The sequence below is a fragment of the Mandrillus leucophaeus genome, unplaced genomic scaffold (assembly GCF_000951045.1).
Source record: "Mandrillus leucophaeus isolate KB7577 unplaced genomic scaffold, Mleu.le_1.0 Scaffold302, whole genome shotgun sequence".
Taxonomy (NCBI): domain Eukaryota; kingdom Metazoa; phylum Chordata; class Mammalia; order Primates; family Cercopithecidae; genus Mandrillus; species Mandrillus leucophaeus.
In genome coordinates this window covers 278,628-294,843 of record NW_012103166.1, presented here as the reverse complement: position 1 = coordinate 294,843, position 16,216 = coordinate 278,628, and the positions used below count along the sequence as shown (strand labels likewise).

Sequence of the window (16,216 nt, the reverse complement as noted above, 5' to 3'; positions counted from 1 at the left end):
CTGCCTCAGCCTCCTGAGTAGGTAGGATTACAGGCGCCTGCCACCACACGCAGCTCATTTTTTTTTTTAATTTTTAGTAGAGACGGGGTTTCACCATGTTGGCTAGGCTGGTCTCGAACTCCTGATCCCAGGTGATCCACCCACCTCAACCTCCCAAAGTGCTGAGATTATAGGCGTGAGCCACCACGCCCAGCCAGAAATATGATTTCAAATATTTTATTCTAGTCTGTGGCTTTTTTCTCATTCTCTTAAGATTCTCTTTGAAAGAGAAGATGTTCTTAATGATTACAAAGTCTAATTCATCAGTGCTTTCTTTTATGGACCATGCTTTTGGTATTATACCTAAGAAATATTTGCTTATTCCAAGGTCACAAAATTTTTCTTATATGTTTTCTTTTATAAATTTTACAGTTTTAGGTTTTATAATTAGGTCTGTGATCCATTTTGAGTTAATATGGTGTAACATGTAGATAGATCAAAGTTGATTTTTGCATATGGATATCCAGTTGTTCCAGCACTATTTGCTGAAAAGACTGTCCCTTCTCCACTGAATTGCCTTTGTACCTTTATTGAAAATCAGTTGACCATATACATGTGGATTTCTGGAGTCTATTCTGTTCTGTTGATGAATATGTCTATCTTTGCCCAATATCAAACTATCTGCATTACTGTTAGTTTTGTAATATGTCTTGAAATCAGGTGGTCCTAGTCTTCCAACTTCATTCTTTTAAAAGTTGTTTTGGCTATTCTAGGTCCTTCATATTTTCATATGAATTTTAGAATCAGTTTGTCAATCTATACAAAAAAAAGAAATGTGACTGTTATTGGATCGAGTCTATAAATCAACTAGGGAAGAACTGACATTTAAACAATATTGGGTCTTCCAACCCAGCAACACAATGTATCTCCATTTATTTATATTTTGTTTAATTCTCTTAGGAATGTTTTAAAGTTTTCAGTGTACAGGCATTTCACATTGTTTGTTAGGTTATCCCTAAATATTTCATCTATTTCATGTACTTTTTCAATTGTTTGTTGTTAGTATACGGAAATACAGTTGAGTATTGTACATTGATCTTGTATCCTGCAACCTTGCTAAACTCATGTATTAGTTCTAGTAGTTTTGTTTTGTTTAGAGATAGGGTCTGGCTCTGTCACCCAGTTTGGAGTGCAGTGGCGCAATCTCCGCTCAATGCAGCCTCAAACTCCTGGGCCCAAGCAATCCTCCCACCTCAGCCTACTAAGTATCTGGGACTAAAGGTAGGCACCACCATGCCCAGCTAATTTTTTAATTTTTTTGTAGAGACAAGGTCTCACTCTGTGCCCAGGCTGGTCTTGAACTCCTGATCTCAAGTGATCCTTCTATCTCAGCCTCCCAAAGTGGTGGGATTACACTTTGGGTGGATGAGCCACCATGTCTGCCCTGTTTCTTCTTTTTAAATGTTTCACTGGATTTTCTACATAGATGATCAGGTCATCTGAGGGTAAAAATATTTTCATTCTTACCTTTTTAAAAAAGTAGGTGACTTTTATTTATTTTTCTTACCTTATTGCACTGGCTAAAACCTCCAATGTTGAATAGAAGTCGTGAGAGTGGACATCTTGTCTTCTTTCTGATCCTAATAGGAAAGCATTTGGTCTTTTACCATTAAAAATGATGTTAGGTATAGTTTTTTATAGATGCACATTATCAAGCTGAGGAAGTTCTCTTCTTTTTGAACATGTTTTTAATTTTTTTTAACTTTTACTTTAAGGTTTTTTTATTTTTAACTTTTAAGTTCTGGGGTACCTGTGCAGGTTTGTTACGTAGGTAAACATGTGCCATGGTGGTTTGCTGCACAGATCAACCCATCACCTAGGTATTAAGCCCAGCATCTATTAGCTATTCTTCCTTATGCTCTCCCTCCCCCAACCTTCCCCGACAGGCCCCAGTGTGTGGTGTTCCCCCGCTATGTGTCTATGTGTTCTCATAGTTCAGCTCCCACTTAAAAGTGAGAACATGCAGTGTTTGGTTTTCTGTTCCTGCATTAGTTTGCTAAGGATAATGGCTTCCAGCTCCATCCAGGTCCCTGCAAAGGACATGATCTTATTCCTTTTTATGGTTGTATACTATTCCATGGTATATATGTACCACATTTTCTTTATCCAGTCTATCATTGATGGGCATTTGGGTTGATTCCATGTCTTTGTTGTTGTGAAAAGTGCTGCAGTGAACTTATGCATGCATATATCTTTATAATATAATGATTTATATTCCTTTGGGTATATACCCTGTAATGAGATTGCTGGGTCAAATGGTATTTCTGATTTTAGATCTTTGAGGAATTGCCACACTGCCTTCTATAATAGTTGAACTAATTTACATTCCCATCAACAGTGTAAAAGCATTCCTTTTTCTCCACAACCTCGCCAGCATCTGTTGTTTCTTGACTTTTTAATAATCACCATTCTGACTGGCAAGAGATGGTATCTCATTGTGGGCCTTTTTTTTTTTTTTTTTTTTTTTTTTTTGAGACGGAGTCTCGCTCTGTCGCCCGGGCTGGAGTGCAGTGGCCGGATCTCAGCTCACTGCAAGCTCCGCCTCCCGGGTTCACGCCATTCTCCTGCCTCAGCCTCCCGAGTAGCTGGGACTACAGGCGCCCGCCACCTCGCCCGGCTAGTTTTTTGTATTTTTAGTAGAGACGGGGTTTCACCGTGTTAGCCAGGATGGTCTCGATCTCCCAACCTCGTGATCTGCCCGTCTCGGCCTCCCAAAGTGCTGGGATTACAGGCTTCAGCCACCGCGCCCGGCCTTTTTTTTTTTTTAAGACATTGTCTCACTCTGTCACCCAGGTTGGAGTGTAGATCTCGGCTCACTGTAACCTCTGCCTCCTGGGTTCATGCGATACCTCGGTCCAAGCAATTCTTGTGCCTCAGCCTCCTGAGTAGCTGGAATTACAGGTAGGCACCACCACACTTGGCTAACTTTTATATGTTTAGTAGAGACAAGGTTTGCCATGTTGGCCAGGCTAGTCTCGAACTCCTTACCTCAAGTGATCCACCCACCTCTCATTGGGGTTTTGATTTGCATTTCTCTTATGATCTGTGATGTTGAGCTTTTTTTCATGTTTGTTGGCTGCATGTATGTCTTCTTTTGAGAAGTGACTGTTCATGCATGTCCTTTGCCCACTTTTTAATGGGGTTTTTTTCTTGTAAATTTGTTGAAGTTCCTTGTAGATTCTGGATATTATACCTTTGTCAGATGGATAGATTGCAAAAATTTTTTCCCATTCCGCAGGTTGTCTGTTCACTCTGATGACAGTTTCTTTTGCTGTGCAGAAGCTGTTTAATTAGATCCCATTTGTCACTGTTTGGTTTTGTCACAATTGCTTTTGGCATTTTTGTCATGAAATCTTTGCCCGTGCCCACGTCCTGAACGGTATTGTCTAGATTTTCGTCTAGGGATTTTAGTTTTGGGTTTTACATTTAAGTCTTTAATCCATCTTGAGTCAATTTTTGTATATGGTATAAGGAAGGGGGTCCAGTTTCACTTTTCTGCATATGGCTAGCCAGTTTTCACAGCAACATTTATTAAATAGGGAGTCCTTTCCCCATTGCTCGTTTTTGTCAGGTTTGATAAATATCAGATGTTTGTAGGTGTGTGGTCTTATTTCTGAGTTCTTTATTCTGTGCCATTGGTCTATGCATCTGTTTTTGTACCAATACCATTATGTTTTGGTTACTGTAGCCTTGTACTATAGTTTGATGTCAGGTAGCATGATGCCTCCAGCTTTATTATTTTTGCTTAGGATTGCCTTGGTTATTGGGGCTCTTTTTTGGTTCCACATGAATTTTAAAATAGTTTTTTTCTAATTCTGTGAAGAATGTCAATGGTAGTTACGGTCTCTTTTTTGGTTCCATATGAATTTTAAAATAGTTTTTTTCTAATTCTGTGAAGAATGTCAATGGTAGTTTAATGTGAATAGCATTCAATCTATGAATTACTTTGGGCAATATGGCCATTTTCACAATATTGATTCTACCTATCCATAAGCATGAAATGTTTTTCTATTTGCTTGTGTCCTCTCTGATTTCCTTAAGCAGTGGTTTGTCGTTCTCCTTGAAGAGGCTCTGTACTTCCCTTGTTAGCTGTATTCCTAGGTATTTTATTCTTTTTGTAGCAACTGTGAATAGGAATTCATTCATTATTTGGCTCTCTGCTTGCCTGTTGTTGGTTTATAGGAATGCTAGCAATTTTTGTGTGCTGATTTTGTATCCTGAGGCTTTGATGAAGTTGCTTATCAGCTTAAGAAGCTTTTGGGCTAAGGCAATGAGGTTTTCTAGACATAGGATCATGTCATCTGCTAACAAAGACGGTTTCACTTCTTTTCTTCCTATTTAAATATGCTTTATTTCTTTCTCTTGCCTGATTGCCCTGGCCAGAACTTCTAATACTAGGTTGAATAAGAGTGGTGAGAGAAGGCACCCTTGTCTTGTGCCAGTTTTCAGGGGGAATGCTTCCAGCTTTTGCCCATTTAGTATGATACTGGCTGTGGGTTTGCCATAGATGGTTCTTGTTATTTTGAGGTATATTCCTCAATACTTAGTTTATTGAGAGTTTATTGAAGAGATGTTGAACTTTATCAAAGGCCTTTTCTGTGTCTATTGAGAAAATCATGTGGTTTATGTGATGAGTTACATTTACTGGTTTGCATATGTTAAACCAACCTTGAATCTCAGGGATGAAGCCAACTTGATCGTGGTGGATAAGTTTTTTGATGTGCTGCTGGATTTGGTTTGCCAGTTTTTACTGAGGATTTTTGTATTGATGTTCATCAGGGATATTTGTCTGAAGTTTTCTTTTTTTTTAATTGTGTCTCTGCCAGGTTTTGGTATCAGGACGACGCTGGTCTCATAGAATGAGTTAGGGAGGAGTCTCTCCTTTTCAATTGTTTGAAATAGTTTCAGAAGAAATGGTACCAGCTCCTCTTTGTACCTCTGGTAGAATTCAGCTGTAAATTCATCTGTTCCTGGGCTTTCTTTTGGTTGCTAGGCTATTTGTTACTGCCTGAATTTCAGAACTCATTATTGGTCTATTCAGGGATTCAATTACTTCCTGGTTCAGTCTTGGGAAAGTGTTTGTGCCCAGGAATTTACCTATTCCTTCTAGATTTTCTAGTTCATGTGCATAGAGGTGTTTATAGCATTCTCTGATGGCTGTTTGCATTTCTGTGAGGTCAGTGGTGATATTCCCCCTATCATTTCTCATTGTGTCTATTTGATTTTTCTGTCTTTTCTTATTAGTTTAGGTAGCAGTCTATTTTATTTTATTTTTCAAAAAACAGGTCCTGGATTTGTTGGTTTTTGAAATTTTTTTGTGTCTCTATCTCCTTCAGTTCCAGTCTGATCTTGGTTATTTCTTGTCTTCTGCTAGCTTTGGGATTTGTTTGCTCTTGGTTGTCTAGTTTGCTTAGTTGTGATGTTAGATTGTTGACTTAAGATCTTTCTAGCTTTTTGATGTGGGCATTTAGTGCTACAAATTTATCTCAACACAGCTTTAGCTGTGTCCCAGAGATTCTGGTACATTGTCTCTTTGTTGTCATTAGTTTCAAGGAACTTCTTGATTTCTGCCTTAATTTCATTATTTACCCAGGAGTCATTCAGCAGCAGGTTGTTCATTTCCATGTAGTTGTATGGTTTTGAGTGAATTTCTTAATCTTGAGTTCTAATTTGATTGTGTTGTGGTTGGAGAGACTGTTATGATTTCAGTTCTTTTGCATTTGCTGAGGAGTATTTTACTTCTGATTATATGATCAATTTTAGACTGCCATGTGGCTATGAGAAGAATGTATATTGTGTTGTTTTTGGGTGGAGAGTTCTGTAGATATCTATCAGGTCCATTTGATCCAGAGTTTAGTTCAGGTCCTGCATATCTTTGTTAATTTTCTGTCTCAATGATCTAATATTGTCAGTGGAGTGTTAAAGTCTTTCACTATTATTGAGTGGGAGTCTAAGTCTCTTTGTAGGTCTCTAAGAACTTGCTTTATGAGTCTGGTTGTTCCTACATTAGGTGCATATGTATTTAGGATAGTTAGCTCTTCTCGTTTAATTGAGCCCTTTACCATTATGGAATGCCCTCGTCTTTTTTATCTTTGTTGGTTTAAAGTCTGCTTTGTCAGAAACTAGGACTGCAACCCTTGCCTTTTTTTCCATTTGCTTGGTAAATTTTCCTCCATTCCTTTATTTTGAACCTATGTGTGTCTCTGCACCTGAGATGGGTCTCTGGAAGACAGCATCTGGGTATTTGCTGATGCTGATGGGTCTTTGCTCTTTAGCGAGCTTGCCATTCTGTGTCTTTTAATTGGGGCATTTAGCCCATTTACATTGAAGGTTAGTATTGTTATGTGTGAATGTGATCCTGTCATCATGATGCTAGCTGTTTATTTTGCCAAGTTGTTTATGTGGTTCCTTCATAGTGTCACTGGTCTGTGTACTTCAGTGTGTTTTTGTAGTGGCTGGTAAGTTTTTCCTTTCCATTTTTAGTGCTTCCTTCAGGAGCACTTGCAGGGCAGTCCTGGTTGTAACAAATTCCCTCAGCATTTGCTTGTCTGAAAAGGATCTTATTTCTCCTTCACTTATGAAGCTTAATTTGGCCTGATATGAAATTCTGGGTTGGAAATTCTTTTCTTTTAAGAATTTTGAATATTGGCCTCCAGTCTCTTTGGCTTGTAGGATTTCTGCTGAGAGATCCACTGTTAGTCTGATGGGCTTCCCTTTGTACATGACCTGGCCTCTCTCTCTGGCTGCCCTTAACATTTTTTCTTTCATTTTGACCTTGGATAATCTGACGATTACGTGTTTTGGGGTTGATCTTCTTGTGGGGTATCTTACTGGGGTTCTCCACATTTCCTGAATTTGAATGTTGGCCTGTCTTGCTAGGTTGGCGAGGTTCTCCTGGATGACATCGTGAAGTATGTTTTCCAACTTGGTTCCATTCTGTCCGTCTCTTTCAGGTACCTCAATCAGTTGTAGGTTTGGTCTTTTTACACAATCCCGTATTTGTTGGAGGTTTTGTTTCTTTGTTTGTTTTCGTTCTTTTTTCCTCTATTCTTGCCTGCCTGTCTTATTTCAGAAAGACAGTCTTCAAGCTCTGAGATTCTTTCTGTTGCTTGGTCTACTTGGCTATAGACACTAGTGATTGGATTGTGAAGTTCTCACGTTGTGTTTCTCAACTCCATTAGGTGTTTTATGTTCCCCTCTGAACTGGCTATTCTGGTTATCAGCTTCTGTAATGTTTTATCATGATTCTTAGATTCTTTGCATTGGGTTAGAATATGCTCCTTTAGCTCAGCAAAGTTCGTTATTACCCTCATTCTGAAGGCTACTTCTGTCAATTCAGCCATCTCGGTCTCAGCCCAGTTCTGTGCCCTTGCTGGAGAGGTATTGCAATCATTTGGAGGAGAAGAGGTACTCTGGCTTTTTGAGTTTTCAGCATTTTTGCATTGATTCTTTCTCATCTTTGTGGGCTTATCTACCTTCAATCTTTGAGGTTGTTGATCTTTGAATGCGGTTTTTGTGGGGTCTTTTTTGTTTAGGTTGTTGTTGCTGCTTTCTATTTTTCTTTTAATAGTCAGGCCCCTCTTCTGCAGGGCTGTTGTGGTTTGCTGGGGGTCCACTCTAGACCCTAACCACCTGGGTCCCTCCAGCACCTGGAGGTATTAACAGTGAAAGGTGCAAAACAGCAAAAATGGCTGCCTGCTCCTTCCTCTGGGAGCTCTGTCCCAGGGGAACACCAACCTGATACTGACCTGAACACTCCTGTAAGAGGTGTCTGGGGATCCCTTTAGGAGGTCTCACCCAGTCAGGAGGAATGGGATCAGGGACCTGCTTAAAGAAGCAGTATGGCTGCCCTTTGGGGGATTGGGTGCACTGCACTGGGGGGATCTGCTTTTGTCCAGACTGTCCAGACTCTCCAGAGCCAGCAGGCAGGAAAGGCTAAGTTGGCTGAACCACAGAGACTGGCCACCCCTCCCTCCAGGGACTCTGTCCCAGAGAGATCAGAGTTCTGTCCATAAAATCCTGGCTGGAGTTGCTGAAATTCTCACAGGGAGGTCCTGCCCAGTGAGGAGGGATGGGTCAGGGTCCCACTTAAAGAAGCAGTCTGGCCACGATCTGCCACAGCAGCTGTGCTGTGCAATGGGGAGGAAGTTCTCTTCTATGCTTAGTTTGTTGAGACTTTATCAGAAATTGATGTTGAAGTTTGTCAAAAAATTTTTCTGTATCTACTAAGATGATTATATAGTTTTCTTTTTTAGTTGGTAAATGTCATGAGTTATTGATAAATCTTTGGATATTAAACAAACCTTGCATTCCAGGGACAAACCTCACATTGTCACGATGATGCATTCTCTTTTTACCATTTAGTCATACTCAATTTGTTAAAATTTTGTTTAAAATTTTGAATCTATAAGACATATTAGCCTATAGCTTTCCCCTTCCTCTTCCTCCTCCTCCCCCTCTTCCTCCTCCTCTTCTTCTTCTTCTTCTTCTTCCTCTTCCTCTTATTCTGTCTATTCAATTTTGATATCAGGGTAATGCTGTCCTCATAGAATGAGTTGGGAATTACTTCCTTATTTTCAGTTTTTTTTAGAAGAGTTTGAGTTGAACTGGTAATATTTCTAAGGCACAGCTTAGTTCGGTGCCTGTGGTTCAGGTTTTCACATAAGAATACAATCAAGGTGTCACCTGTTTCAAAGTTCACTGACATGGCTGTTAGTAAGCCCCAGGTACTTGCTGGCAGCAGGCTGGAAACATCAGTTCCTTGCCAGTGTGGGCCTCTTTACAGGAAAGCTCATAACACAACAGCTGGCCTCCCACAGAGTGAGTTAGTGGGACAATGAGAGAGATCCAAGATGGAAGCCACAGTTTTTGTGACTTAATGCCAAAAGTGGCATCTCATTAATAAGCAACTCAGTAAGTTCACCCCATACTCAAGGAGAGAGGATTTCATAGGAGTGTGACTATAAGGAGTTGGGAATCATTGAAGAACATCTTAGAGGCTGCCTACCATAGTTGTTTACAACATTACCTTATCCCTCATATCTGTAGAATCTATAGTGATGTCACCTCTCCCATTCCTTATTTGGGTAATTGTATCTTACTTCTTTTTATTCTGATCACTTTGGCTAGAGGTTGATCAGTTTTACTTATCTTCATAGCTTTTGGTTTTACTGACTTTTTCCTATTGTTCTTCTGTTTTCTATTTTATTTTCTAACCTGATCTTTATTATTTCCTTTCTTCTACTTACTTTGGGTCTCATTTGCTATTTTTTTCTGTTTGTAGGGTGGAAGCTAAGGTCATGGATTTGAGACATTTCTTCTTTTCTAATATGGAGTTTAGTGCTCTAAATTTCCCCCTAATACTGCTTTAGTGGCATCCAACAAATCTTAGGTTGTATTTTTCATTTTAATTCTGGTCAACATTTTCTAGCTTTCCTTTTGATTTCTTTTTTGACTATGGATTATTTAAAGTGTTCTATGTCGTTTCTACATATTTCAGGATTTTCCAGAGATCTTTCCGCTGTTGATTTCCATTTTAATTTGATTGTCAGAAAACATACTTTTTATGACTTGAATCCTTTAATTTTTTTTTTTTTTTGAGACAGAGTCTTGCTGTGTCGCCCAGGCTGGAGTGCAGTGGCATGATCTTGGCTCACTGCAATCTCTGCCTCCCGGGTTCTCCTGCCTCAGTCTCCCAAGTAGCTGGGACTACAGGTGCACACCACCACACCCATCTAATTTTTGTATTTTTAGTAGAGATGGGTTTTCACATGTTGGCTAGGCTGGTCTCAAACTCCTGACCTCTGGTGATCTATCTGCCTCAGCATCCCAAAGTGCTGGGATTACAGGCATGAGCCACTGCACCCGGCTTGAATCCTTTTAAATTTAATGAGACTTTTTCTATGGCCCAGAATATGATGTATCTTAGTAAATGTTCCATGTATACTAAAAAGAATATGTATTCTGCTGTTGTTGGGTGAAAGGTAATATAAATGTCAATTGTGTCAAGTTGGTTTATAGTGTTCAAGTTTTCTTTATCCTTACTGGTTTTTGAATTTTTTTTTTAAATCAAAAATTCAATATCTGCAACCGGATTTAAACATTTTTGTATTATTTTTATTGTGTTAAAATATCTTTCTTCCTCTTCTTTCTTGCATGTACACACACATGAATACTCACACACACAGTCACAAATTTAGAGACCACAGAATTATAACGAAATCTGATTGTGATGCTGTATCTTTTAATAAATGCATTGTTCAGTAAAACACTTTTGAAACTGGGTTATTTTATCTTTCCTTGTCTGACTTTGTAAGCCACTTAATTGTAAAATGTGTTTCTATTCAGAGTACCTCTTAATATTGTATTCTTTATGCCAAGTCATGCTCCCATTGCAAACAAAACAGGCAGCAAAATCTTTAACAGAGTGAAAGAAATATAAGGGTTTCTAGTATAATGCTGTTTACAGGTGTTCCTGTTTTAACAGGATATATAAATACTTGATAAACCTTGTATTCTGCAAAATTATATGTAAAAATAATAGTTTGTGGGGAAAATAGGATGGGGTCATAACACTCAAAACAGTTAACTTTGTAACAAGAGTATTAATAAAATATTAAATCTTCCAACTAAAACACTACCACCCAGTAAATGTCCACTATCATTTGTACTCAGGATCAAAGTCAACTTCTACAGTCTTAAATCTCAAGACACAGGTCCTCAGGGGCATTCATCTCCAATAGATAACATTGTCAAAAAATTAAAAATCTGCTCTGGATCTGTGCTTTCTTTAACAATCAACTGAAGTTTTTAAACATAAGGCAAATGTCTTCTCCGCTTCTTCATCTACTCCTACAGCCTCATGTTGTAGGGAAGACACAAGTTCTTAAGCCATTATGCCAGCCACTACTTGCCCTAAGGGAAGGAACTGCCAAGCTTAAAGCTTCCTTTATTAGCTGTGAGAAAGCTTGCCCCTGAATGTTTAAACTATTGATTTGCTGGGGGAAAAGTAACATATGAATCAATGACATAATTTTCTTATTACCAACTGGGTAATACCAATTAAGTATTACTTTGCATTATAGAAACATGTTATAGCTGAAAAGACTACTCCATAGTTCTCTAACCTTGAAATGCATGATTTTCCCAGTCATTTTGTTGGCAGTAGCCACCACTGAGATTTAAATCTCTTTCCTTCCAGGATCACTGGGTGCATATTTACTGAGCACCTATTATGTCCCAGAGTCTGTTCTAAATGCTGGAGACACAGTGGTGAGCACAACAGGACAGGCAAAGTCCCTGTGTTCACAGACTTCCATTCTGGTAGGGGATACAGACAATCAAGAGGTAAATCGATAAATATGGTAATAGCAGACTATGCTTGCTATAAGGAACATAAAACAGGCTGATAGGATATGGAATGAGATGAGCGGGTGATCATGGGTAGAGATGCTATTTTAGATAGGATGATCAGGGAAAGTGTCTCTGAAGAGGTGACATTGGAGCCAAGACCTACAAGATGAGAAGGAATTAGTCATGGGAAGATCTGAGGAGGACTTCCAGGCAGAGGGAACAGTTCAGGAACAGTAAGTACAAAAGCCTTGAGATGGGAGTCAGTGTAGTGTGCTTGAGGAACAGAATGAAAAGTGGATGAGGCCGTCTCTGGGGTATACTCTAGTTGGAGTGCCACATATCACCACCATGCTGAGGGTGACCCAACGACCAAGTCACTGCTGCTTAACAATTCCACATCCTCCATGCCTAACATGGCAAAACAGCGTCCCAAAATGCAACTGACCGATTCTCATCTGAGTGTCAAATCCACATGCAATGGAACACAACATGATTGGTCACCACACAGGGTAAGGCTGGAGTGGGGCCGGACGAGTTTGGCTGGTTTGAGGAAGCTGTTAATTTCTGATTGTGGGCTCCATCTAGAAGTCAGCTGTGGACTAAGGAGAAGTTTGGGGCAGGGCTTCTCATGAGGTACCCTGGGACAGCTGTGGTAGGATGAGGGTACAGTGTTGGGGTGGGAGAGATGGGATGGGCCCTGAGGAAGGATGAAATTGCATCCAAGCCAAGGTGCTACAAGTTCCTTTAGAAAAACATCACCATTTTGCTTCTTTTGTGAATCCTGGGAGCCATACTTACCTCGATGAGTCTGTGACTTTCCAGTCAGGCAGAATTATCTAGCAAATAGCCAGGTAGTAGTGCTTCACTGCTTTTGCAGAAACCCTAACTCACCCAGACTGGTTCTGCTGTGTTGTCCTCAAGTTGTGTGTTGCTTTGGAATCCTCTACATGGTCTTCATTTTAAATATAAATACCTCATCTTCTCAGAAGGATTGTACCTCCATTATAGAGAGAGACTCTTCATTCTCTTCTTTGGATACCCTTGCAGTAGTTAGCACAATACTGACCTACATCTTTCCCTTTCTCAACAGGTAGACTATTTCAGAGGGAACTTCTCATGTGGCTTAATCCTGTGGTGGGAGACCAGCTAGCGGCTTGTGCTGGCAAAATAATAGTAACATTCTGGGTTTCATGATTCAGCTATGTGTGAGGAGAAACTGGGCTGCTTACCTGTTCTTCCTGCAGCGAATTGTAAAGGCAAGAAAGAAAAGTATCAGCAGAAGTCCACAGCTGAGACAAGTCCAAACAATACCCAAGAGGACAGGAGATAATGAAGAGATGGTCTTACTGCTGTGGTGGGAAGACGTCTGAGGACAGAATAAGGAGAAGCTATTAGGAATGAAGGATTTTCTATAGGTCAAAAACAAACTGCCCCATCGTCACCAATGCTGGGAAATATGTATCCTGCATGAGCAGTTCCTCCTCCCCCTCCTCCCCTTCCTCATCCTCCTTTCCTTCTACCTCCTCCTCCCCAACACCACCACCAACACATATATCTGAGCAGCCCTGGTACCCCGTGGCTGCTCACTTACAATTGTTGTCTTGCAGAGATCATGAAGGGGTCTCCGATCCAGCTCCTGGCCAGGAAAGCCGTCACACAATTCAGAGCAGTTTATTTCAGGCTCCATGTCACCACATGCCCCTGTTGGTGTGTGCTTATTCACAGTCTTGGTTACCCACTGGTAGGGATGCAGATCTTTGACTAAAACACAAGAGCAACTCAAATCTTTTCTTCAGAGGTCCCATTTTGGAGCTGGCTGCAGGCTCAGAATCCACAGTGAACAACACATTCAGGTAGAAGCAAAGGGTTATTTCACTAGGCTCCTTCATCAGACATCCTTCAACTGGTTACCCTCCAAAATCAGACATCCTTCGCGGGCTGCCAGTGCATGCCATGTGAGTCAAGAGTGAACATCTTAGTAACCATCAGGCTACACAAAGTGATGATTCTGGTTAACCACCAGATGGCAGTCACTGCTTGAGTACCCTCACTCTGGTTCCTGAAGAAAGGAAAGCAATTAAACCTGTTAAACAAAGGCACGCGTGTGTGCACACAAACACATAAATGGTTTATTACAGAGGTTTAAAAATATCATCTATTTTAATTACATAGTTATATTTTATTATACACTTTATTATGTATATTATAAAGGTATCAAATATACTTAAATAAACATATTTTAAGCCATTATAATAAATAATATTTTTAAAACAAAGATAAAACATATCTAACATTTTCTGCAGTTTCTTTTCAGATCCTTTTTATGGTCCAGTACTGTAAAGACCTTAGCTTAGACTTGTGAGCCACATCTTTCTTTTTTCCATACTGGAAAACCCAATGCCCTCCCAGGATCTTTCTATGCAGCTCATGGCTTAAGTTCTATCTGATCCTGGATGGTGCTGGGCTCAGGTGCCCCATGCTGTCTCCTCACATGATCTGTCGGTCACTCTAGCTCTTGTTCTCTCAGTGGGGAACATTCTATGTCCAGTCAGTTGGGGTCACAGAAAGGTACCCAAGCTGCCTGCAAGAGCCTTTGTTTGTATTTAAACTGTGAGACTAACAGGAGTGAGACAGACTACTCAGACAATAGGGAAAGAAACTGGGGAGCTCTAGGAACTCCTGCAGAGTGAGTGGCTGGCCAGAGGATGGTGTTATTTCTCTCAGAAGATCCTTGCAATATGAATAATGTGATCTAAAGAGAAGCTCAGCCTTGTGGAACGAAGATAGAAAGGCAAAAAGGCTCAAATTAGCACCAGTAGAAAAGATAGCCATATCCCTAATTCTTTAAAGCAATCAATCCCTTAATAGAGAAAATAGATTTGAAATTTTACCAATGGTAATCTAAAAGAGGCTGCCACTTCTGCTTTGTGTTTTTTAAACAGCTTAGCACAGTTTTCTTTCATTGTGAAGGAAAATTGGAAAGGCAAAAATATCAGTTACTATTATTTCAATTGCCACTGAACACAGGGCCCATGTTTAAGCCAGAACAACAGTGACAGGTGGAGAGTGCCATCTTTTGAGTCTGTGTGCTTATGCACAAACAATATAGCACCAGGTGCTGGCCATTCATTGGCCTCTCATATGTTCCTGAATTATTTACCAGGTTTATTACAATGAAATCCCAAGAGAACTAAAAGCCAGTATCTCCCATCAAAGCATTTAAATTCTTGCATAGTCTGGTCAGATTATTTAATGCAAAATTATGAAGCAAATATAAAAACCTATTTGCATTCTAATTTAGTTGAGATTTTGATTGCTAGAAAGATATTTTTTCTTTTCTTTTTTTTTTTTAAAGTTGGACATTTTCCTATTGTGCCTTCTAGCATAGAGCCATACTGCAAACCACAGGGAGGGCTATTACGACATGATGGATTAGAAGAAAATGTACTTTTCCTATATTGCCCTTTTAATCATAGTGGCAACTAAGTACACTTATATTTGAACCATTATTCATTCAATGTTTATATATTATTATATCATTTGGAAGAAGTGTGTATGTGTATGTATGGGTGTATATATATATAAAATCTCATTTTATCCTCACTATAGTGTTTTGTGACGTAAACGCCATTCCTCATTTTCAAATAAGTAAACTGAAAAACAGATAAGAGGAAAACCCTGCTCCAAATCTGCAGAAGCAAGAATCCCAGGAGTTTACATTCCAAGGTCAATGTCATCCCAGTATACACTCCACATGGTACAGACACTCTGGACTAACCTCTTCCAAGAAGACACCAATGGGCCTCTTGGGTTTCTTCAGCTCCAGTTCCCAGAGCTGCACTTCTGTGGGCTCCCTAAAGCACGGCATGCCACAGTGTCTCTTTACTGGTAGTTCTCAATGATGCAATTTTGCACCTTTAGGGGACATCTGGCAATTCTGGAGACACTCGTGGTTGTCAAAATTAAGAGAAGGGTGCTATTCACATCTAGTAGGTAGATGCCACGGATGCTGCTAAACATACTATAATTCACAGGATGGCCCGAACAACAAATAATTATCTGGCCTCAAATGTCAATAGTGCTAAGGTTGAGAAACCCTGGTCAACACTGTACACCCCAGGTGGGCTGACAATCTTAAACTTCAATTATCTTTGAGGGATTCTGTGAATATGATGGGGTTGTCCATCTGAGCCTAAAGTCCTGGGGGATGCAACTCTGACTTGGGATAAATTTCTCAGCACATTCTAGACGTACCCTTGGATAAGCTAAACTCACTGACGTCGAACTCCGAATGCTAGACCCCTCTTTAGTCCATGGATATCCAGTGTAGAAACTTTATATACTGTGATATTGGGCTCCTACATGGGACAGGCATTAAACTGCAAACTTGGCACACATTCACAGAGATTCACACAAGAGGAGCTGATGAAACAATGAAGGGCTCAATCATTGAAAGGAAAGAGTTGAATGGTTTCAAAAAGTGTTTAGTGATTGGGAAAGTGGGTGGGGAGTTATCAGAGAGGGTAATGGTAAGACATCTGACCACAACATATATACAGAATCGAAGGCACAAAGGGAAGGGTCTTGCAAGTCCCTCCAAAAGCTACCTTCCCCCTGTACCCTCACACCAAAGTCTCTAGGGAGAAACTGTTTATGTCACAGACAGTAGTAGACCCAAGGCCATGCGTGGTAGTGTTTGCAATTTATTTGACAGAGATTACAGAATCCTTCCCAGTGATTAGGATCAGGAAAACAGACAGTATTCCCAAGTGCAAGATGGTCATTTGCAAGTTCACCCCTCTGTATAGGCCCGTATCTTTCTCAC

The 16,216-nt window shown here is 40.0% G+C and overlaps 1 protein-coding gene across 2 annotated transcripts in view; it reads right to left on the bottom strand.

The window, feature by feature from the left end:
• The window catches only part of GPR156 (G protein-coupled receptor 156), an 87,222-nt gene extending 73,768 nt beyond the window's left edge, over window positions 1-13,454 (bottom strand). For both annotated transcript variants that reach the window (XM_011987166.1, XM_011987167.1), the window contains exons 1-2: window positions 12,983-13,454; window positions 12,621-12,757 (exon numbers count right to left, since the gene is read on the bottom strand). In XM_011987166.1, coding sequence (XP_011842556.1) covers window positions 12,621-12,757; window positions 12,983-13,078 — 233 coding nt within the window. In that variant the 5' untranslated portion in view covers window positions 13,079-13,454. The remainder of the gene's footprint in view (window positions 1-12,620; window positions 12,758-12,982) is intronic.
• Window positions 13,455-16,216: the final 2,762 nt, after the last annotated feature.